The sequence below is a fragment of the Paroedura picta genome, chromosome 11, assembly GCF_049243985.1.
Source record: "Paroedura picta isolate Pp20150507F chromosome 11, Ppicta_v3.0, whole genome shotgun sequence".
NCBI classification, from domain to species: Eukaryota; Metazoa; Chordata; class Lepidosauria; order Squamata; family Gekkonidae; genus Paroedura; species Paroedura picta.
Window position 1 is genome coordinate 1,088,139 of NC_135379.1, and position 23,263 is coordinate 1,111,401.

The following is a 23,263-nucleotide window of genomic DNA, read 5'->3' on the forward strand; positions in this document are numbered from 1 at the left end:
TCCTCCCCTCCCCCCACTTAGCCAAGCGGGTGACAAAATATTGGCTGCCCTTCTCCATCTGCAATGCCCAGTTTATTTAAATAGCAAAGAGCTGAAAAAAGGTTTGGTTCTAAACTGGCGCAAATAAGGGGAAGACATGTGACATTTATACAGGAGAAAAAGCAGAGGGACCCAGAAGCTGTTGCTCCCCCCCCCGAACACACACACACACACAAACACACACCCCGTGGCCCCTCCCTGCAAGGTGCGCAGGATGTAACCCATCCCCAAAAAGGCAGGGAGCCAATGCCCTTGGCTGCTCAGTCGCTCCCTGCTTTGGCCCTCTGCTGCCTGGTCCCCTGCTCACCCCCAAAGCGGAAGCCCCCGCTGCCCTGTCCTGCCTTCAGGGGGGGGCTCTGGCTGCCTCTGCTTAGGGAGGACACTTGCAGGCAGCTGCTCCTGGCCCGGTCCCACACGGGTTGGCAAACCAGCCACGGCTGCTCCAAGTGGCTAAGGGGGGAGGGAAACGCCGCGTGCCCAGGAGCCCCATCCGCCAGCCCTGTGGCCCTTGTGGGACCCCCGGATCGCTAGGGCCTGCGGAGGGCTCTGCAGCCACAAGTGGACGGGAGGAGAAGCAGCAGGGCTGGCTCGGGAACAGCAGCCAGCCACACCCACCCCCTGCCCCCACCCCTTTCCTCCCAAAGTGCACCCAGTCCTCCTCTGCCTCCCTGGGCCCCCTTCTGCGGCCCACAGGAGCAGGGGAGAGGAGGGGGGCAAGTCTGCAGCCCAGGCACCCCTCCCCTGCCTGCCTGGCTCCGACGGAGGGAGCGCACCGATAGCCGTATGTGTGTTTGTGTGGAGGGGGGGGGGGAATAGGCAGCGCCAAATCTTGACAAGGGGGAATTAGAGTGATGAGGGTTGGGGTTGGGGTGCAGCTAGCCACAGCGGAGGCTTCCTGGCTCTTCCTGGCTCCTGAAGAGGACTGCGGGGGGGGGGGGGATCCCCTCCCTGACGTCTCCCCGGCCGGGACCTTCGGGAGGAAAGGGAGCATCTCATGTCTTGTTGAGTGTCCAGAGCGGGTCCAGCATGCTGAGGGGGTCATCGCTGGGCCGGGTCCCCCGCAGGCCCTCACCGTTCTGGGGCTGGAGGAAGCTCTGCTTGCTCACGCGGGGCCGGCCCTTGAGGGCACTGTCCAGCGTGAAGGCCTCTGGGGTGAGGGAGGCCAGGAGCTCCAGCGAGGAGGACGAGGGGGCCGCTGGGGCAGCCACAGGCGCCCGGCCAGGAAGCGGAGTCATGCTCTCCCCCTCTCCCGCCGCCTCCTCCTCCTCCTCCTCCTCCTGCCCCCTTGTGTCCTCCCCATGGCTGCTGTTCTCCAGGGCCGAGGAGACCGGGGGCTCGGGTCCAGGGGCAGGCGTGGCAGGCGGGGAGAGAGATGGGCCCAGGTCAAGGCTGCAGGAACGGCCGTTGGCGGCAGCAGGAGGGTGAGGCAGCCCCGCAGGGGGTGGCTGGAGCGTGGCCGCGCTCTCCACTGTGGGCGCAGCGGAAGGCTCCGTGTCTGCAGAGGGTTCCAAGGCTCCTGCGTGGGGCCGGACGCTCAGCCTCGCAATGGTGGCCTGGATGGAGCTGATGGGCACGTCTCCCCCCAGCACCAGGTCCTGGGGGTCTTGCTGGACGTACGGCTGGAAGAGAGGGAAAGGGATGGGGGAGAGGGATGCCAAGCGGGCCGGGAGCCCCCATGGGGCTGTTTTCTGCTGTCCCGTCCCCCTCCCCCATAGCCTCTGTGAGGGCTCCTCTCGGGTAGCAGAGGCTGTGCTCCCGCACTTTCAGGGGCCGCTGGCAGTGGAAGGGGCCCTACAGTGCCTGAGACCCCCTGGCCCCTCCTCCCCTCCCCTTACCTTCTGCAAGGGGCTGCTGGCCGGCTTGGCAGTGGAGGGCGAGGTGACCCCGTGTCTCTGCAGCACCTGCTTGGCATGTTTAAGGACTGATTCGTAGCAAAACTTGAGGTGGAGCTGGAAAAGGAGGCCTCAGTGAGATGGGGCCACGCCTCCCCTGTGGGGGCTCAACCACCAGGGCGCCTGGAAGGGACGGAGGGAGGCGGCCGGCTGGCTGGCCAGAGCACCTGGGAGCTCCAGGGAGCAACTCGTCCTAATCCGCCCCCCCCCCCCCCGAATGCCGATGCAAGCCTCCACCCCCCCCCCGCCGCCCCTGGTACCTTCTCCTGCAGCATGTGCTTCCTCTGACGGCGGATCCGCTTCACCAGCTGAACCAGGTCCGGGATGCTGTTGCCGGCCTCCACTTCCTGCAGGGCTGCGTACAAGAGGCAGAAGGCCCCTGTGCGGCCCACGCCGGAGCTGCGGGAAGGCCGGCTGCAGTCAGGCCCTCATGCCAGTGCGCCCTGTGTCAGCCCGCAGCCATGCCTCCCCACAGCCGTACCCCCTGGGGGGCTCAGAGGGCAGCCGGGCTGGGTGCAGCAAGCGAGCACTTCGGGAACCACCAGACTTCGGGGGACGGAGCTCTCGGGAGGCCCTCCCTGGGGAACCACGCTGGTCTGGGAGATGCTGCTGGGCCCTCGTCCGGCTCTGGAAGGACCTTCCTGCAAGGGCAGCGCATCCAGCACCAGACCCACATCCCTCCTCCCTGGAAGCTCCCAACAGGGGTGGATAAGAGGCCCACTTGGAATGAGGCTGCTGCAGCCCTTGACGTTGAAACGGAGCCACTGTTGGGTCTCTTCTTCATCTCCCTCCTCGGCCTCAGCCGACCCCCCCAATCGCTGATGTGTCTGGGGGGGGACAGGAGAGCTCGGGGGGGCCGCCGTCCCCCCCTTCCAAGGAGCTCAGAGTTCCTCTCCCCCCACCCATTTCCTCTCTGGAGGCTGAGGCCAAAAGTCCTGGGTCACCCACCCTGCAGCCCAAATTGAAACCCGGATCCCTCAGTCCTCCAATTGCCACCCGCCACTCGGGTGGACCCAGAGACTCCCCCGTTCGCAGGCCGCTGGGTGGGATCCCTGGAGAGGTGCCTCCCGTCCCAGACGGTGAGGAGCCTGCTGGGCTTACCTGCAGTGGACAACGATGGGGGTGTGGAGAGGCCGCTGGTGAAGGTAATGGCTGTGCACCTCCTGGATGAAGCGGAGGAGGTTCCCTTTGCTGTCCGGGAGGCCCCTGTGGGGAGAAAGGCAGGCAGGCGGGTGGGAGCGGCTCCACGGGGTGGGCCCAGCAGAGATGCCATCCACTGGGCCTCAGGCCGGCTTCAGGGCCCCACCCTCTCCCCTCAGCTGAGCCCAAGGAGACCTCCCTTCTCTTGGGGGATGTAGCTGGGGCAGAGCCTCTGCTTGGCAGGGGAGCCCCTGGGTAAATTCACAGAATCAAAGTTGGAAGGGCCCTCCTGGGTCATCTAGTCCAACCCCTGCACTATGAAGGACATTCACAACCCTCTCGCTCACCCGCTATCACCTGCCACCCCCTTGAGCCTTCACAGAATCAGAATCCCCGGCAGGATCTCCAGGTAGAAAGGACCAGTCAGGAGCACATTGGAAAGCCCTTCCTCTCCCCCCCCCCCCCGGGCAGATTCGTATCACTCTTGGGAGCTGCAGCCACCCCCTTCCTTCCCTCCTTCCTTCCCTCCCCCTCCAGCGGGTGACATACAGCTCCGGCCAGGAGGCAAACTGCAGGTGGATGACGGTGCGCTTCAGGCTCTGGTCGCGGAACTGCAGGGTGATCATGCGCTCCACGTGGGTCGGGGTGGCCTTCAGGCTGGTCAGGACCAGGGTGAGGGGGCCGTGCACCATGGGCTGGCCTCGCTCCGTGGGGAAATAGCGGACCACCTTTTGCTGCAGGACAGAGCCAGGGGGAGGGGTGAGAGGAGCCAAGCCCAAGACCCCGTCCCCCTGGCCAGCCGCTCAGAGACTCTTCTCCCCCCCCCCCACATACACATTCTTCTCCCATGCAGGGACCACCAGCAGGAGGCCAGCCATGCGGCTCAGGGCTTCCCCCCAGGCACTCACTGCCATGCTCTGCTGAGACCCCCTGCCACTCCTCCGGCTCCTCGCCCCCCCGCGCTCTGCCACAGCCCCTCGCCCCCCTTGGTCTGCACAGCCAGAGACGGCAGACCGTGATCCCAGCAGCAAAAGGCTGCGCTGACTGTGCTACGCGGCAGCTGGCAGGGTGGGTGCCAGCAGAGTGGGCCGAACCGTACACTCTGGTCATCCCCCCCCCTTCATCCTCCACAGCCCCACCTGCGGCCATCCGGAACACCCGGCACACAAGTACCCTCCCCCTCCTCCCCCACACACACCACGCAAGTCTTCACTGCAGAGTCATCACTGCAGCTCAACCCCCAGAAGCCCTCCCACTCCTGCCCCACGAACAGAGAGCATCCCTGCCCAGAAGCCATGGGGCCCCCAGTCCACCCAGGGGCCCACCCCCGGGGTCTTCGGGTGGTCCCGCCCCAGGCGCCACGGCCACCTTGTCCATCTCCTGCTCCGAGACCAGCATGACGACCACGGAGACCTTCTGCTCGTAGATCATGAGCCAGAAGTCGGAGGCGGTGCCCACCAGTGGGGCCTGCGTGGCGATGATGGTGGGGCAGTAGGGGGAGAGGTCCTCGATGCGGCTGGCGTTGATGTAGTCGTCCTTGCCGGACTGGAGCACCACGCGGTTCCGGTCGTAGGGCATGATGTCCTGGTGGCGGTTCTTGAGGGAGTAGCAGCGGGCGATGGCGATGGACAGCTGCCGGGCGTCCTTCTCCTGGGCCTCCTGCAGCTCCTTCCAGAGGCCGTCCAGCTCGCCGCTGCCCCCCGCGGAGGTGGGCTTCTCCAGGTTGGCCACCGTGTCCCGGAAGCGTCCCAGCTCGGCCAGCAGCCGCCGGAGGTGCTCGGGCTTCTCGTAGGGGTCGTTCTCGATCAGCTGCACGGCCCGGGGCTTCAGGCCGTCCGCGGCATCGGCCCTGGTGGGCTGCAGCAGCGGCTGGCTGACGGCGGCCTTGGCGCAGCCCAGCTGGCTCTCGGGGCTGGAGGACAGGAGGTCGTCAGTGGAGGAGCTCTGCCGATGGAAGGGGACCTCAGCCGGGCCCGGGAGGAGTGGGGCGGCCCCCGGGGCCAAGGAGGAGGGAGGCAGCTGCGGCCCGGAGGAAGGCAGGAGAAGTGGGGGCGGAATGGCCATGGAGGGCTGGGGGGAGGGGGCCGGAGAGGGGAGGGCCACCCCCTGCACCACTATTCCGCCCGGCATCTGGGGCACAGCGGGGGGGGCTGCAGGTGGGATGTGATGCGGGACCGGCTGGCTGGCAGGCGGGGGCTGTGGTGCAGCCAGAGCCATGGGTGCCCCAGGAGGCAGCTGGGTGGTAGCAGGCCCAGGAGGCCTGGCTGAGGGGGCAGAGCCAAAGGTGACTTGAGTGGACGAGCCAGGAGGGAAGGGCTGGACGGCAGCCAGAGCAGGCTGGCGGGGGAGAGGCTGAGTGGGCCCCCTCAGGACAGGGGCAAGGCTGGGGCCCCTGGCTGCAGCCCTGGGGAAAGCCAAGGCCCCCGTGTGGGGAGGCAGGCCCAGGGGTGGCAACGTGTCGTGGGCAGGGACCTGGTAGTGCTGGGACCCTGGCTGGCCTGGGAACTGCCCCTGGCCAGGCGGAAGAGCCTGGCCCTGACCCAGAACCGGCTGCAGGCCTGAGGCCTGGGGAGGGAACGGAGGCTGGAAGGCCGGCTGCGGGGGAAGCTGGCCTGGAGGCAGGAAGGGGGGCGGGCGCTGCTGGAGTGTTGGGGGCCCCCCAAGGGCTTGTGGCCGGATCGAGCTCTCCAGAGGGGGCTGGAGCGGCCTGTGAGTGGAGAAGCCCTGGGGGGGCTGAGCAACCGAGAAAGGAGGCAGGGCCTGCTGCAGCATGTAGGGAGGACCGCCGGCCTGGGCATAGGGGAATTGCAGGCTGGGCCCCTGTGGCCCCACAAAGCCTCCATGGGGGGGAGGCCCTGCCCAGGGTGGAAGAGGGCTAGTTATACCCTGGGGGGCTGTACAGCTGGAGATGGGGGCCTGTATACTGTCCACAGTGGTGGTGGCTGGCCGCACAACCTGGGGGTGGGAGGGAACTCTGCCGACCCCAAAAGGGTGAGGGGCCACTGGTGGCGACTGAGCTGGAAGGGGAGGGGCGTGGCCTGGTGGCAGCCCCCCACCCGAAGAAGCTGGCTGCCCCACAACATAGGCAGGGCCAGGGGTGGACAGGGTCATGGGCATGTGCTGTGGGGAGGACCTCGGGGGAGGCAGCTGGGGCCCCGGGTAGGCGGGGGGCAGGGGGGCCAAGGTTGGGCCCAGCAGGTGGGTCCCAGGGGGGAAGCCCTGCGAATTAGAGACAGAAGAAGGGGTGGAGCTCAGAGGAGGCACCGTGGCTTGTGGGGCAGAAGGCTGCATCCGTGGGGCAGAAATGGGAGGTGCCCCCAAGACCAACGGGAAAGGAATCTGCCCGGAGCTGGCTGGGACCCCCACCATGGGGGCAGCCCCTCTGGCCGGGTGGTAGTGCCTGGGCAGGGGCCCCGCAGCCACGTACCGCCCTGGAGGGGTGGGGGCTCCGGGCTGGCCGACTAGCGGTGGCTGCATAGGAGCACTGGGGGCTCTGCTGCCCATCCCAAATGCCTCAGGGCCTGGGACTCTTGGGCCCCCGCTGCCAGAGGAGGGGGCCACACCGAGAGCAGCCAGGGCGTCCGGAGGGAGCTGCGCCAGGTGAGCAGCCAGCACCTCGGCAGGGAGGCTCCTGAGCTCCTCGGGCAGGTCAGCCAGGGAGAGGGAGCTGAGGGGAAGGGGGTCCGCCAGGTCTACGTCCGGGGCCTTCATCTGCAGAGGGGGCTTGGGGGTGGTGGGCCTGGGTGGGGGTCTCTTCTTCATCTCCCTGTTGAAACAAGAGCAGGCACAGAAAGGAATGTGAGTGGGAAGGGGACCAGCCATCTCCCAACAACCCCTCCCCTCCCCTCCCGGCTGTGCTCCAGGAACGCTGGGAGAAGAGCGGGAAGCACTGGGACTAGGGTGCAGGGGCTCCACGCCCCCCCCCCCCGGCCCCCCACAGCACTGACTGCCTCGGCATGAGCAGCCACTTTGGATGCTGAAGCGCCCAACCGTAACTGGGACTGCCCAGCAGCTGGCGTGCCCCAGCCCCTCCGTCGGCAGGGAAGGAGCTACTGGAACCTTCCAGCAGCCCAGGGCCGCGTCTGAGCTGCTGGGCTTGCACCACACCCCCTTCCCTTCCTGCATGGGATGGCCCCTCCCTAACCAGGCCCCTCCTCCCTGTGAGCGCCACACCCACCTCTCCAGGGCCTGCTGCCGGGTGGCTTCTGCCCCCTTGCAGCCCGCTTGAGCTTTCTCCAGCAGTTTGGCGACTTTGCCTTCCAAGTCAGCATAGAAATCTTTTCCCTCCTGGGACTTCTTCATCAGGTCCTCATACGCCTCGTAGGAAGCCACCAAAGTCTGCAAGGTGGTGTTCCACCTGGGAAGGGAGAGCACAGAGCTGTTGGGCTTGAGGCGAGGAGCACACGGCTCCTGGTTGGGCCCAGAGGATGAGGATACGGAGCACAAATGGGCACCCTTTCTGCAGGCTGGCCAAGAAAGGGCTCAGCACCGACCCTTGGCCCAGCCTGCTCCTGGCCTGGGCAGCCCCCACCTTGGTCTCCTGCCGCAAACGGTGGCCTTTCTGGAGCAGTGGCGGCATCCGTGGGGCCCCTGCCTTGCGCTTCAGGCCAACCACCTGCTGCTCAGGAGCCCCAAGCGCCCGACCTCCTGCCTCTCCCCAAAAGGGAATGGCATGCAGGTCGATCAATCTGGCCGGAGCAAGCAAGGGCCGACTCCGTTTTCTGGTGGGGCTTTCTTTCCTCCTTGCTTTCACTGCTCCTCTGACCTTCAGGTCTGGAACAGTATCAGTCATTCCCAACAAGGAACGAGAGGCAGAAAGGGAGGATTCAAGCCCGAGGGAGAAGGGGGTGCCATGTGAGAAGAGATGTCTTGCCTTCGGCGCCCCAGACCCGCATGGCCTGAACAGGAAAGTTACATAACAAGAATACTGGCTGGCCTAGGAACTGCTGAAGTGGATTTACTGAACTGTCTTGGCCAAGCTCCTTTTGCTGGCAGGTAGCAGGCCTTATCCATTCCTCTCCGGCCGCCTTCTGCCACGGGCATGCAAACACACACGCCTCGTGCGTCACGCCTTCCTGGCCGCCTGGTCTGCAACCCCAGGACTCACTTGTGCTCCACCTCGGCCAGGGCCTTCCGCACCGTGGCGTATTTGACGTTCGCATCCGTCAAGGCTTTGAGGATGTTCTCCTGAGCGGCCAGGTTCTGCTCCAGGTACACCTTGATCTGGTCATACTTCTTCAGCTGCTCTTCAAAGAGTTTCTGCGCATAGACGACGGAACAGGAGTCAGGATGAGAGAGAGAAAGATGATGTCAGCATTCCAGTCTCCCATGAAGAAGGAGGAGTCTCAAAGCGGCTTCCATTCGCCTTCCCTTTCCTCTGCCCACAACAGACACCCTGTGAGGGAGGGGAGGCTGAGAGAGCCCTGAGATTACTGAATAAGAAGAAGCTGGTTCTTAGATGCTGCTTTTCTCTACCCAAAGGAATCTCAAAGCGGCTTACAGTCGCCTTCCCTTTCCTCTGCCCACAACAGACATCCTGTGAGGGAGGGGAGGCTGAGAGGGCCCAGAGATTACTGCTCGGTCAGAGCAGCTCTATCAGTGCTGTGGCGAGCCCAGGTCGACCTGGGCTAGGGCTTTTTTGGCCCTGCCCCCAACCTGGTGGAATGAGCTCCTAGAAGAGCAGAGGGTCCTGACGGTGCTGCCTCAGTTCCGCAGGGCCTGCAAAACGTTCTTCCACCTGGTCTTTGGTTGAGACCAGGTTTCAGGGACACCTGGGACCCCTTCTCTGGCCAACGCTATACCATTATGCCTGTGATGGGTGATTGCAGATCGGGGAGGATGAGAGATTATGCCGCCGTTTTATGGGTCTTTTATGGCATTAGGGGGCTCGTGATTGATTTTTTGGGGTTTTTAAATATGTTTCCGTGTAACCCATCACAAGTTCATGGAGAGTGGCAGGAGATAAATGAAAGAAATAAATAAGTACCGTTTGGAATAATCGGCACCAAAAGCCATCCTCTTCCACTTTGCCAGCTTCAGCTGACCAAGAGCTACGCCAGGTGCCTCCTTTTCCAAATGGTTGCTCTGAATTGTTTTTGACCTTTTTTGTCATCAGGTCATGGCTCACTTTTGGTGACCCCTGGTCACCCTTGGTCAAGGGGAGGCACATTGCGGGGCGGCTGGCCCTGGACTGCCCTGGGGGTCTTCCACCCAAATGCTCACCAGGCCAACCCTGCTTGGCTTCGGGGACCAGCTAGCCCAGCCTAGAAGGGTCAGGATCATTTCTTCAGCCCATTTTCCACTCCTTCCTTCCTTCCTTCCTTCCTTCCTCCCTCCCCTTCCCTCCTTCCATCTCTTTATATTTTCCTTCCTTCCTTCCTCCCTTCCCTTCCTTCCCTTCCTTCTTTCCATCTCTTTATATTTTCCTTCCTTCCTTCCTTCCTCCAAGCGACACAGGCGTGCCTGTCCTTCCTCCTCACAACCACCTGGCAATGGGGACTCAAAATAAAGCCCCCCCCCAGCAAACTTCCTGCTCCCACAGGAATGTGAGCCTGGCCTCCCTGGCTGCGCACATAGACTGGAGCCATGCCCCTAGACTGGTCTTCATCTCACTGGAGCCAGCTGGGTGTCGTGGTTAAGAGTGAGGGCTTCTAATCCAACAAGCTGGGTTGGATTCCCCTCTCCTCCAAATGCAGCCAACTGGGTGACCTTGGGCTAGTCACAGCCCTCATATTGCTGTTCTCACAGAGCAGTTCTGTCTGAGCTCTCTCAGCCTCACCAACCTCACAGGGTGTCTGTTGTGGGGAGAGGAAGGGAACATGATTGCATGCGGCTTTGAGATTCCTTCTGCTAGTGAAAAGCGGGGGATAAAAACCAACTCTTCTTCAAAAATCAGAATATGTGTTTGTTTTTTTAAATTGCAGATAAGGGAGAAGTCGCTCCACTTGTTCCAGAACAGTTCATGGCAATAAGCAGTGAGGAAACCCCACCCCACCCCCTCACGGACAAATAAGGGTGCAGCCCCCTCCAAGCACCTGCCGCCCTCCTGAGACGGGCAAGACAGCCCCCCGGCTCTCCCCCTGGGCTCCCACCTTCATCTCCGATCTGCCCGTTGTCACCAGAGAGGTGGTGATGTCGTCCTTCTGGATCATCTCGCGCAGCTGCTGCTCCAGGGAGACCCGCTGGTCCTTCATCTCCTGCACTTTGGCCAGAATCCGCTTCAGGTTCTGCATCACTTGCTGGTCCTCTGGTGTGCAAGGAGCAACTGGTCAGGCTCAGCTGGCAGGAGCCCCCTCAACAACGCTAGCCTGGGCTCTCCAGCCCAGCACGGAACAGTCCAGTCTGCAAAGTTACTTCCATTTTTTGCCGACCAGCCCCCCCCCCCCCCCCCCAGTGACTGCTGGTTCAGCACCAGCAGCAGAGAGGGAGTCTCACTTGGCCCTGTTTGGCAGCAGCAAAGGAAGCGCCTGGTTGGCCCTGGCCGGCAGCAGCAGCAGAAGAACCTCGCTCAAGGTAAACAGATCCCGGTTCCAAGGCACAGCAGAGAAGGGGCTCTGCTCACCTTCGGTCAGGCTGGGCGTGGGCAAGGCAGCCCTCACTTGCTCCAGGGGCCCGCTGAGCAGCCGCAGGTTGCTGATGTGCAGATTCATGGCCTTGTGCAGCTCGGCGTTGGTGAAGCTGGCCTTCTCGTGCACCCCCATGTACTTGGCCCACTCCTTGGCCACGTCCACCAGTGTGGGAGAGGAGGGGGCCGGCGGGGAGCCCTGCTGGGGGGGAGGCTTTCCCAGGGCCTCCTGCACCTTCTGCTCCTGGGCCTCGTCTGCGTCAAGGAGGTCTTTGATCTCTTTCAGGGAGGCTTCCACATCGGTGAAAACGCCGGACAGCACTGGGGGAGGAAGGAGAGCGATCGTCATGAAGATGCAACGGCAGGCAAAGCACCTGGAAGAGGAACGCTCTGGCCTCAGCTCGGGAAACAGACTCTGGCCTGGCAAAGGGCAGCGATTCTTCCCAGCTGCCAGCCGGACTAAAAGGAAGGCCTGAGAACTCATCTGGGGACGAAAACAGATGAAGACCACCCACAAGAACACCCCGCCCGCACCGGGCACATTTGCCCTCTTCCCAAAATTGAAGTCACTGCAGTGCCCCTGTAGAAGCGCCACCCCCAAGAGGCAGGCCTGTAGAGGCATCTGCTTACCCTGCATGGACTGGACAAGGTTCTTCACAGTCTCTGGGCGAACGCTCAGGGCCGCGCATTTCTCCATCAAGACGGGCGGGATGTGGTTGTACATGTCCAGGTTGTCCACAGTCTCCGGGTCCAGCTGCAGAGAGTCCATGAACTGCCTATAAACAGGGAAAACCAGGATGAGGCTGGCTGGCCACCCACTGGAGCCAGGTCACCTGAGGAGGGGTGAAGGGAACAATGCTCAGCTGGTTGTCAGCAGCTGGGAGGCCACTGGCATTGTCCACTTGGCAGGCAGGAGGTCCCCGGTTCAATCCCCAGCAGCATCTCCAATGAAAAGGCAGGAGAGGATGGGGAAGACCTCAGCCTGAGACCCTGGAGAGCGGCTGCCCGTCTGAGTAGGCAAGACTGACCTTGAGGGACTGATGGTTTGATTCAGCAGAGGGGAGCTTATATATTGAGGGAAGGGCCGTGGCTCAGTGGTAGAGCCTCTGCTTTGCATGCAGAAGGTCTCCGGTTCAATCCTCAGGATCTCCAGATAAAAGGATGGGGGGGGGGGGAATGGGAACCTGAGGCCTGGATGGCCTGGCCAAGACTGACCTTGACAGGCCCAGGAGGATCTGCGGCCACAGGACGCAGCTTCCGGCATTCTAACCCTACACCAGTTGAGCCCCCGAACACAGCTGTGTTGGGCCGAGGTGTGATGATCTCTCACCCCCCCTGCCCCGCCCCCAATTCAGAAATCAGACTCACTCCAGCACTTCATTCTTGGCTTCAATCTTGGCCATCACTTCTCTCAGCAGCTTGGCCTTTTCTTCGCTAGGACAGAGGAGGGAGAAGAGCCGCTGAGTGCCTGCCCAGGAAGGTCAGGGACGGCCTGGCCACTGTGGGCAGGGCAGGAATTTGCCAGGACCCTGGCCAGGAGAAATGCTCCCTCCCAATTTCACTTTGCTTGCAGGCCAAACCAAGACACCCCCCTTGCCTCCCCACCCCCCACTTGCCTGTACAGCGAAGAGGCCTCGTGGGCGGCCATGGGGACCAGCTTGGCAAAGATATCGGGGCCCGTCACAGCCGGGTCTGTGGGGTTGACAGGGAGGGCCTTCACCAGAGGAGCACCTGGGGGCGACCAGAGATTCAGACCTCCTGTCCCAGAGCAGAAGGACGGCTGGGCCAGGGACACTCGCCGCAGCAGCTGAGCTGAGCAGCTGAAGGGCCAGTTGCCGGCCCTGCATGTAGCAGAGTCCCCGATCACAGGTTGCACTGAAGGCACCTGCATCCTGCTTGAACATGCGCACACCTCTTGGTAGGAATGCAACCTGAGGACTACACCTCGCACTTGCACAGATCAAGCGGACCGGGGACAACACAGACTGCAAGTCAGTACACTGGAACTGCTGAACGGGGAGCCAGAGGGGTTTCAAAGCAGCAGCAGGGTTGCTGTTAACCTGCTAGCTGCTGGGAGGGAGGGAAGCCTTGATGAATCAGACCCATCATAGAAGTGTGGGGTGGGAAGGGGCCATACAAGCTATCTAGCCCCACCCCTTGCTCAACGCAGGATCAGCCCTAAGCATCCAGGGTCAGCCTGTCTCGTCCAGCCTCCTGCCTCACGCAGTGGCCCCCCAGCCCCTCAGGATGGCCAACAACAGGGCCTTCCCCTGAGGCTGCCTCCTGGCTCTGTGCCTCTCGATGTGCAGATCCCCCTCAGTCATCCAGGCTAGTGGCCAGTCATAGACTCTCCTCCACGAAAGCTGCCTGTTCCTGTGGCCATAACCGCATCTCCTGGCTGCAAATCCCCTTTTTAATCTCTCTGTGTGTAAAGTAGTCTTTCCTTTGATCCATTCTGAACCTCCTGCCTTCACAGATGCCCTCGACTTCTTAGTCTTTGGGGAGAGGGAGAAAAAGCTCTCTTTGTCCCCTCCTCCCTCTTGAGCATCGTTTTATAAACCTCTCTCTGGCCCCCCTTTAGTCACCTCCTTCCTCCTCTCCTGCGTCAGACATTTGTGCAGGGGGGCAATGCCAGAGCTTCACCAAACCCTACTCTTCGGTGCCCCGTCCTTGGGGGCAGACACATCCCGGCCTGGCCTCCCACAGCTGCAGACAAAGGGGGGGGGGCTGCTTTACCTTTCACCGACTGCAAGGTGTCCAGCGCAGGGACAGCTTCATGGTAGATGAAGTCGTTGTCCTTCTTGGCAGAGTTGAACCTGAGCAGCAACCAAAGACCAAGAGGAGGCGCTGAGAGACAGACAGATGCCATTTCTTCCACTCTTCCGGCTTCTATGCAAGTGATGCTCAAGCCATTAGTAACAACCCTTTGCTGGGGGACAGCTCTCTCTGCCTGCTGCTATCCTACTTCCCCTGCCAGAGGAGTGAGAGCTGCCTCCTCAGTTCTCCCCTGCCTTCCTTCTGCCTTGAAATAACCCTGAGGCTTTGACGGGCTGCTCGCTTCGGGGCCACGCAGTGAGATTCATGGACGCACGGCCACCTCCGCCCAGGTCTCCCCACTTCAAGTCCAACACGACCCTGGGGGGAGGGGAGGAAGAGTGCTCATGCCTCTGGAACAGGAATCTGGAAACCTGGTCCTTATTTCCTTCCCCCAAACCACACTAACAGGAAAGGATTAATGTCTGACATGGGTCAGCTTCAGGGACAATGGACATGGCATTTCCACAGGAGGTTTCCAGCCCTCCCAGCTGTACAGCACTATCATGGAAACACGGGAAAAGACTCTGAAAAAGCTAACCCACCAGCAGTTAAGGGGTGGGATTTCTACAAGTCTCAAGCCCTGTTTCCCTCGGACAACAGTCAGTTCCAGCCCCCTTTGGGCCTTTCTGCCACCGCCTTCCACAACCAATCTCCAAGACGCTCCCTCCCCCTCCCCCTCCCCCTCCCCCTCCCAATTCTTTGTCAAACATTCAGAATTATTTGAAAGCCTGTGGCTTGTTTGCATTTTGTCTCTCTTTGCATCGTGCCAGTTCTCTGGGTGAGGTAGTGGGGAGGAACAGCATGGAAGAGGCAGAGCCCCGCCCCAAGCCCCCGCCCATGCTGCAGACTCACTTTCCGCCAATCACATCCATGGTGAACCTCAAAGCCTCCTGCACCGTCTCAGGCTGGCCCTAGAAAAAGAAAATACACGTAGGCCCCTACACAGGTTCGGGTGGGCGGCCGTAGGAATGGCCGAACTTGTGTGGCGAGTTACACGCATTGCTGTGCACAATCCTCCTAAATGTCGAGGCTGTGGGCATCCGGGGTTTCTCAGGCACAAAATCCCAGGCTGAGGAGGACAGAGCCAGAGACGAGCCGTACCTTAGCCAGCTTGATGGCTTCATTGAGTTTGTCCAAAGCGCTCTGGAAGTAAACAACCTGAAAAGGGAGCAGGGAGAGATCCGGTGAGGCCAAGGCCCCTCCCTTCTTAGCTGCCTCCCCAACCACAAGGAAAAGAAACATCTGGACAACTGCAGAGGGTAAAAACTGGGTTTTGCACCCTGCTTTTCTCTACCCAAAGGGGTCACAAAGCAGCTGACCCTTCGCAGCTTAGCCTTCCCCTCCTCTCCCCACAAGACACCTTGTGAAGTCAGTGGGGCTGAGAGAGCTTTGAGAGAACTGTGACTGGCCCAAGGTCACCCAGACAGCTGCCTGTGGAGGAGCAGGAGTGGGGAATTGGACCCAGTTCGCCACTCTCAACCACAACACTACGTGGGCTGCAGAGAGGACAGGCACACTGTCGGCTCAAGATCCTCAGGATGGTCACTTTGTAAGTATTGCCTTAATATACAAAAACACCCAATTGATATTAGCAATGTGCTTTTATAAGTGTTTTCTATTTCTCGATGAGCCAATCGGAGCTTGGTTCAGCTTCAGCGCTGGAAGCCCTTTCCACTGTCTGCTCCGGAGGCTGCCCTTCTTGTGCCTTTGGGGAACTGGGCCTTGCAATCAGCATGCAGGACTGTGGAAGCTTAGTGCTATTTCCCACTTAGTGATATTTCCCAGCAGTGCTGCTGAAAAAAAAAAGGCATTGCCCCGTCCAGCACTGCTTGGTGGGTATTATCTGTGAATATATGTTCCTCTGGGTTATTTTCATTGCACATCAAGACTCAAACAGGAAATAATAAAGGCTCTTTGTTTAGTCAAGCTTTATGTTATACACAGATATTGGCCACACACAAATTGCTGGTTCTTTCCAGGGGCCTAGAAGGAGCACATTCTGGAGAGCCACAGTTTGGCTAATCCCGTATTTTCGGAAGCCCCCGAGGAATCATTTTTAATGTTCAGATAAAGTCACTGAGCAACGGCTACTGCTTAGAATGTTTTAGAGTAATGCGGTGAGCCAGGAAGTGCTTGAGGAGTTATTACAATGACTCCGTTTCTTTCTGTGGCTGGGAGCAGGAGGCAGGTTATATATCTTGCGCTCTATGTTGAAAAAAGAAGGGGAAACGCTAGCAGCCCTGGCCATCCTCCAAGGAAGAGAGCTCACAGCTGCCTTGACTCCCAAGAAAGGGGGAGCCTCGGGGGGTCAATTCTGCCATCTAGCTCAGGACTCCCCAGCCTGTTGGAGTTTTTGGGGTCGTGGTTAGGAGTGCGGACTTCTAATCTGGCAAGCCGGGTTCGATTCTGGGGCACCCAACAAACCCAGGGCCCTTCAGAGAGCCAACCACAGCTCTTGAAGAATCATGAGCAGGGAGGTTTGAACAACTGTGAGTTCTTTCCTGGCCAATCTCTTCCCAACCCTCTTTCGATTTCTCGACTGGACAAAGGACAGGCTTTCCTCCGGAGCCCGGGGTCTGCACTGGTCTCCTTCCTCCTCTGGACCAGCAAGTCTGCTGTGGGTCCTTGCCCCCTTGGCAGCAGCTCCCTCCCCAGACCCCTCCCCACAACCCTCCCGGCCTCCACTTACCCTCTCCCCATACTTCTGCTGCTCCTCTGCCTGCTTCCCCATGTGCAGCTGCAAAGACACAGAGGAGGAACAGCGCTGAAGCAGAGGGGCCGAAGGAGCCCCCCCCCACAGCCCCACAGCCCTCAGGCCCCCTCACAGTCCCACCTCCAGCCACAGGGCCTGAAAGCAACCATAAGAGAGACACATTCCCTTGAGCAGAGAAGGGTCTCTCTCTGAGGAGCAGCTGGCACTGAGAGGCCAAGATAGGTCTGTCTTTTCTTTGTTGAGATTTCTAATGTATTTGCTACCTGTGTTTCCCAAAATGGCACACTGAAGAAAACCCAGGTCAAGGCAAATGTAATATTTAAATTTAAAAAGCCTGAGAACAGCACTGGGCAGCTGGGCTTGCAAAGACACAGCCAATGGGCAGTTCCACCCTGCACCAATCAGAAAGTGCTGGGGATTTCTTTCTCACGTGGCAGGTGTGGCAGGTAGCCAGGAGATCCTACGACTTGACTGTCTGGCTGCCAGGCAAGAGATGCTCAGAGGTGGCTTGCCACTGCCTGCCCCCACATCTTGGCCCTGGCATTCCGCATACGCCGTCCTTCCCGGGGCTAACCAGGGCCGACCCTGCTTGGCTTCCGAGGTCTGACGGGAGCGGTCTTGGCTGGGCTGTCCAGGGCGGGCGGGGGGGAAGCCTCGCCCACCAGAGCCGGGCCCTGCCTGGGACACTCACATGGGCCACAGCGGCAAAGTAGTAGATTTTCATCTGCACCAGCTTCTTCCAGTCCTTCTGAATCTTCCCCAGAAGGGAGGCGGTCTCCGAGTTCTCCAGGGCCCGACAAGCTTCTTTGTAGTAATCTACCACCTTCGGAAGAAGCAGTGCTGAGCTTTTTAGACCCGTTTTTCACTACCCAAAGAAACCCCAAAGCAGCAGCTTACAAATGCCTTTCCTTTCCTCTCCTCATAACAGACCCCCTGTGAGGTAGGTGGGGCTGACAGAGCTCGGACAGAACTCTGCCTGGCCCAAGGTCACCCAGCGGGCTGTCTGGGCAAACCCACCCCTTCAAGTTAAAGGCTGCTGCTCTTCACTCCCCTGGCTCTGAGGGGTGTCCAACCTCTTGCTCTAGAGGGATTGGGGCGGTGGGCTGCGACACCCTGCTGGGAAAGGCTGGCTCCAGAAGTCAGGGGCTGCCACAGGCAGCTTGGCCAGTCCAGCAGAGATGGAGCCCCCATTGGAGGTGGCCAGATTACTCTGGGGACAGTGGCCCACCAGTCACTGCCCTGGAGAGGCCTTCTCTGGATCCCCCGCCCTCTGCCTGCCTGCCTGCCTGCCCGATGATCCCCAGGGGTTGTCTCTCTTGGGAGTCAAGGGCTCACCTGGGCGCTGATCCTGGCCACCAGGAAGCTCTTGCGGTTGTCCAGCATCGATTTCTCCAGAAGGCACTCCTGTGCTTGGCCCTCCAGGAAACAAGGGAGACAAGTGGGTGTGGATGGGCCAGGCCCAGACTCCAAGGAGCAGAGCCGGGGGTTCACTCCCTGCTTCTCCCTACCCAGAGGAGTCTCAAAGTGGTTTACACACCCCTTTCCCTTCCTCTCCCCGCAACAGGCCCCCTGTGAGGCAGGTGGGGCTGAGAGAGCTCTGAGAGAACTGGGACAGGCCCAAGGTCACCCAGCGGGCTGCATGGAGGAGAGGAGTGGGGAATCAAACCCGGCTCGCCAGACCAGCGCTCCCAAACCACTACACCAAATTGGCTCTCAAGAAGAGCTGATTCTTATACGCCACTTTCCACTAGCTGATGAAGTCCCAAAGCAGCTGATAAACAGCTTTCCCTCCCTCCCCCACAACAGACACCTGTGAAGTAAGAGGGGCCGCGAGAGCTCTGAGAGAACTGTAACTGGCCCAAGGTCACCCAGAGGGCTGCATGTGCAGGAGGAGACGGGAATCAAACGCGGTTCTCCAGGTTAGAGTTCCTGCACTGAACTACGACTCCACGCTGGAGAGCCTCTCAGGGCAGCATATGAACTCTCCCCAGCAGGAGGAATCTGACCGAAATGATTTGGTTGCAAAAGAAAACCTCAAGAGGCTCCACTCCAGAGACTGGGACAGGAGGGGACACCCGCTCTACGGGAACCCACTGGAGCCCCAGTCGAGGAGAACCCAAAACTCTTGGGGCCGCCCCCATTGCTGCAACACAGCCTGCCCCCCTCTTCCCCAGGCGAGAAGAGCCAGAGGCCAAGGACCTCTGTGGCACGGAGCCGCTTTTGCAAGGCTCAGCTCCCTTCAGATGCTGCCCCCGTGGCCTTGGCCCTTCAGCGGCTCCTGGCCCCTCGCTCGTTCCGGCTGCTGCCGACAGCCTAACGCAGCGGCCCGTCTTCATCGACCTCCGCTGCACCGCTATTTGTAGGGACGCCGTCAGGCTACGTCCAGATGCCAAGGGAGTGGCTCCGCTCTTTGTGGGACTCCAAGGCCTATGAGGACATGAGGCTTTCGCGGCAGCGGTTCAACGTGACGCTCCACAGCCCCGGAGGACACAGTCGCATCTTACCAGCATCAGGTTGACGTTGAGATTGAGGATCTGGTGGCTCATGTCGACGCTGTACGAATGGGGGAAGTGGTCCCGCAGGTACGTGAATGCGCCGGCAGCACACTGGAAATGCGTGCAGGAGACCTTCATGCCCTGCGAGGCCAAAGGGAGGCCAGAAGGGACACAAGGAGACAGAGACGCGTGTTGCAGGCGGAATGCTGTGCAGCCAGGCCCAGAGGGCAAGGACCTCCCTGTCTGAGGGCGAAGGGGCTACCCCTGCCCTGTTCACCGCATGGCCCCCCCAGAGACGGGGGCTGACAGGTCCCTCACAGGAGAGCCAAAATGTGCTCCTGTCACCCACAAGCATCATCGGCACATCAGCAACCTCAAGAGGGATGCTCTAGCTTTTGGGCAAAAACTCTATGGTAGACTTAGCTTCTAACTATAGTTTTGCTCAAAAACCAGAGCATCTCCCTCTTCATCACTTCTGGGTGACATTAGAATGTGGCATTAATTTCCTGTTTTCTTTCATTTGGAAGGATTACTTGAGGAAAGCGGGGGACCCCCACCCAGACCAGGGGACCTGGCAAGCCCACTCAAGACCCACTGCGGGGTGGGGACTCACTACGCCTCCTGGAGCTGGGTGGTCAAGCTGGAGGGGGGTCTCTGAGCCCCCAGCTGGGCAAGGTCTGCTCTACTATCTGGCTGGGGGCTTGGCCAAGGAGCTGGCCAAGAGACACAGACCCGGCCAGAAACCCACCGTCTCCCCTGCCGCCAAGGGTTGGGCGGGAAGATGGCGCTCCAGAGCTCCCCTGGCAGCCAGCCTTGCACCCACCCGCCTTCCTGCCCACCCTGATGCCTGCTGCACTTAATCCCCCCTCCCCCGCATGGGGCAGGCACCGTGGAAAGCAAACCCAGAGGAGCTGGCAGGAGGTTTCGGGTCCCCTAAGCAGTGAAGAGCCACTCAGGCCGGTGAGGGCCAGGAAGACACACAAGCCCAAAGCCTTACCTCCTCTGACACCCGCTTGTCCATGGCCCCCAGCATGGAGTGCAAGGCCCCTGGGGGAAAGAAAAAGGGAAAACCGAGAGTTCGATTGGAACTCGGATGGAAGACGAGCAACCAGCTCCAGGGCCACTATGAAAAAAGGCCTCTCTGTTAGGCCCTTGCCTTGAAGACCCTTCCTCATTGCTGGGAATTGGAAGAGACTTGATGGCACTCTGAGGCCAAGTATTGAGTCAGGGTGCAGAGCACTGTGTCTTCCCACCTTTTCTTTGTAACCTTGCTCAGCCTGATGCCGTACATGTTATGTGTACACTTTGTATTAATGTGTCATACTTTGTAATATTTGAAATGCTCAAGACCTGGTCTCTGCACTCATTCAGCCCTGCTTTCCAGAGAGTAGGACAGAGGAAGGGGAATATTTTGTCCCTGAGGAGCCAGCCCAAGCGACCTAGGGTGTGCTATGGCTGCTTTCCAGAGGTTGGGGAACTGGCCAGGAACTGACCGCTTGCTGCTTTCAAAAGCCTCTGAAGACCAGTGCAGAAGAGAAAGTGGGCCTGGGCTGACCAGGGGACTGCCAATTGTGGCTGCTTTTTTAAGTGTTTCCCACTGGCCAGTCCCTTTGTGGATCCCGTCATTCACCTGTGTGCACATGAAAAGTCTGTGCCAAGAAAAAGCTGCATTCTGTTATTGACTCATATCTATGATAAAAACGAAATGAAGTCCTCCACTCCGGCCACCTCCGCCTGCTGCAGCCAGCACAGAAGTAGCAATGCCTGCGCCAGAGAACAAAAAACAGTCGTACCCAGGTTGTAGAGGATGCAGGCCTGCTCGTACTTGATGTCCTCGTGAGTCACTGCCTTGCCCGAGAAGATCTCTGTCCTGCAAGCAGAGAGAGCACCATTGCCGTGGAGGTCCAGGGGACTCCTGAAGACAGAAAGGCACCCCCGCTCCCAGGGGCTGAGAGTTGCCCCCCACTCCAGGAATGGCTCAGCCCAAAGAAATGCCTCTGGCAGGGCAGGGCGGGGGGTCAGCTTGACTGGTGAAGGCAAGTCAGAGAGAATCCCCACCTGGGGTGATGAGAGAGAGCCACCGGTCCCGGGCTCCCTCGGGCACGATCCTTGCCCAGAGATGGGAAGGCCAGAAGCAGCAGCAGAAATATTCAGGGGAAAAGAACATTTGTGCCCCCCCCCCCGACACCACCACTCCCTGCCATTCTCTATTTTTTCCTGTGTTGGGGAGCACTTTAAAAATAAAACTCTTATGAAATATTTTTTTTGAATGAGCAAAAGGAATTTTGAGGCGAGGTTTCTCACACTCAACACAGCATGCAGTGGTCTGAGGACTGACTTTCTTCATTTTTCTAATGGGAAATTTCGGACAGCACTCCATTAAAAAACGACAACACCCCTTATACTGCAGACAACATTTTGTTGTAGCAGTTAAGAGCAGCAGCTTCTAACTGCAGAGCCAGGTCGATTCCCCACTTCTCCTCTACATGTAGCCAGCTAGGGGACCTTTAGCTAGTCACAGTCCTGTTAGAGCTATTATTGGAGAGCAGTTCTCTCAAAGCTCTTTCAGTCCCATCAACCTCACAGAGTGTCTGTCATGAGGAGAGGAAGGGAAGGCGACTCCCTTGGGTAGTGAAAAGTGAGGTATAGAAACCAACACAACTTCTTCTATAATGTGATTGAGTTCAGTGTTTGCAATGTTATTAAATTTATTCTCAAATATATGTTGGTGGTCCAGTTGTGACTCAGAAGGTTTCAAACAGTATATTTCTTTACTACAAAATAGATTCTCTACCTCCAATGTTTATTTTTTCCTAGCCCTCAGATGTCCAGAATTAAAGATGCTTCTGCTACAGTAGCACACAGGATCACAATCTGCAACTCCTTCTTACATATTGGGTATATATCCCACTAACTCTGCCTCCTTCCTCCCCAGTGGCCATCTGCTGGTCTGCGGAGAACACATGGCGCTCTCCTGCCGTGCTGTTTAGCAGTGGGCCACGGAAGCCGACTCTGCCTGCCCGTCCCCCTGGGCACCAGGAGGCCCCTCCATCCTCTTACCAGGTGATGGGGACGGCCGCCTCGTGCTCCACCCCCATGGGGATGCGGCTCTGCAGATAATGCAGCTGGCCAAAGTACTTCCGCAAGATGCTGCAGCCTTCAAAGTCCCTGGGCACGCTCACGGCATTCTGCAGGGAGAGAGAGGAGAACCATGGCATTCCAAGGATCTCAGGGAGGAACAACATTCCTGCAGTGAAGACTCCCACATCCGCCAAGTCAAAGAAACCCTCTGCAGGAGGAAGCCTTCCCTCAGAGGTTTCCACCGTGTGTGGCACCCAACAGGCAGAGCATTCGGCCCGGAGGCAAAACCTGGCTGTTCAGCCTTTCCACTGGCAGCAGCTCTCAGATCACTCCCGCCTCCATCTTACTCCTCAGGCCAGGGGGCCTGCTCCACAAGGGTGCAGCAGCCCCACCCCCCACCCCATCCGCTGCTGGAAGCTGGGATGAGCTCACCTGCCGGAGTTGCTCCAGCTTCTTCAGTTCTTCATTGTAATTCTCGGGATTCTCACCATAGTTCTTCAGGACAAACTGGGGAGAAGGGCGAGAAACGAGAGGAGAATTATGGGTCACCTTTGGGGAGTCTTGCACATGGGAGACGAGCTACAACCCTGGCCCCACATAAGGAAGGTCTGCAAACAGTCCAGTTCCTTGCCTTTCCTTCCTCCTCCCCAGGCAACAGCAAGCTGGACCAGAACAGCCAGTCCTGCCTCATTCTTTGGAGTTTGGAGAAGAGGCCTTGGGATCGGGAAAAACTGCCAGAGCTGGCTCCTAGGCTAGTGAAGGTGCATTCAGTCCAGCCTCCCATCTCACAAAGAGGTCAACCAGTTCCTTTGGAAGGCCAACAACAGGGCAGAGAGGCCAAGGCCTTCCCCTGAGAAGACCCTCAGAAGAGCCCTGCTGAGTCAGGCCGGGGAGGGTCCCTCCAGTCCAGCCTCCCGTCTCACCCAGGGGCCAGCCAGTTCCTCTGCAGGGCCAGCCACAGGGCAGAGAGGCCGAAGCCTTCCCCTGAGAAGACCCTCAGAAGAGCCCTGCTGGGTCAGGCCAGGGAGGGTCCCTCCAGTCCAGCCTTCCCACTCACCCAGGGGCCAGCCAGTTCCTCTGCAGGGCCAGCCACAGGGCAGAGAGGCCGAGGCCTTCCCCTGAGAAGACCCTCAGAAGAGCCCTGCAGGGTCAGGCCAGGGAGGGTCCCTCCAGTCCAGCCTCCCGTCTCAGCCAGGGGCCAGCCAGTTCCTCTGGAAGGCCAACAACAGGGCAGTGTGGCCGAGGTCTTCCCCTGATGTTGTCTCCTGGCTCTGGGATTCCAAGGATTAGTGTCACTGAATGTGGAGGTTCCCTTCAGTCGCCGCTGATTGACTTATCCTCCATGGATCTGCCTGGTCCCCTAGGACGGCTGCCTGTTCCGGTGGCCACCACTGCATCTCCCAGCAACAAGTTCCACATTTTAACCACCTGTGTAAAGCAGCTCTCCCACAAGGGGACAACTTTTCTCACAGATGGGAAAGATCCAGCAAGAGGAACAGGGTAAGGAAGGAAGTGTCCACCT

The 23,263-nt window shown here is 59.7% G+C and overlaps 1 protein-coding gene across 1 annotated transcript in view; it reads right to left on the reverse strand.

Annotated features, from left to right (window-relative positions):
* PTPN23 (protein tyrosine phosphatase non-receptor type 23) overlaps positions 1–23,263 on the reverse strand; it is a 27,410-nt gene continuing 4,147 nt past the window's right edge. The window contains exons 2-25 of the mRNA XM_077304296.1: positions 22,174–22,248; positions 21,721–21,848; positions 20,454–20,530; positions 19,658–19,707; positions 18,670–18,801; positions 17,501–17,581; positions 16,857–16,988; positions 16,142–16,189; positions 14,554–14,610; positions 14,305–14,363; positions 13,372–13,451; positions 12,252–12,366; positions 12,004–12,069; positions 11,266–11,411; positions 10,633–10,956; positions 10,163–10,317; positions 8,179–8,330; positions 7,249–7,428; positions 4,440–6,837; positions 3,621–3,805; positions 3,033–3,137; positions 2,192–2,330; positions 1,875–1,988; positions 1–1,658 (exon numbers count right to left, since the gene is read on the reverse strand). Of these exons, the coding sequence (XP_077160411.1) occupies positions 1,032–1,658; positions 1,875–1,988; positions 2,192–2,330; positions 3,033–3,137; positions 3,621–3,805; positions 4,440–6,837; positions 7,249–7,428; positions 8,179–8,330; positions 10,163–10,317; positions 10,633–10,956; positions 11,266–11,411; positions 12,004–12,069; positions 12,252–12,366; positions 13,372–13,451; positions 14,305–14,363; positions 14,554–14,610; positions 16,142–16,189; positions 16,857–16,988; positions 17,501–17,581; positions 18,670–18,801; positions 19,658–19,707; positions 20,454–20,530; positions 21,721–21,848; positions 22,174–22,248 (5,625 nt within the window). The 3' untranslated portion in view covers positions 1–1,031. The remainder of the gene's footprint in view (positions 1,659–1,874; positions 1,989–2,191; positions 2,331–3,032; positions 3,138–3,620; positions 3,806–4,439; positions 6,838–7,248; positions 7,429–8,178; positions 8,331–10,162; positions 10,318–10,632; positions 10,957–11,265; positions 11,412–12,003; positions 12,070–12,251; positions 12,367–13,371; positions 13,452–14,304; positions 14,364–14,553; positions 14,611–16,141; positions 16,190–16,856; positions 16,989–17,500; positions 17,582–18,669; positions 18,802–19,657; positions 19,708–20,453; positions 20,531–21,720; positions 21,849–22,173; positions 22,249–23,263) is intronic.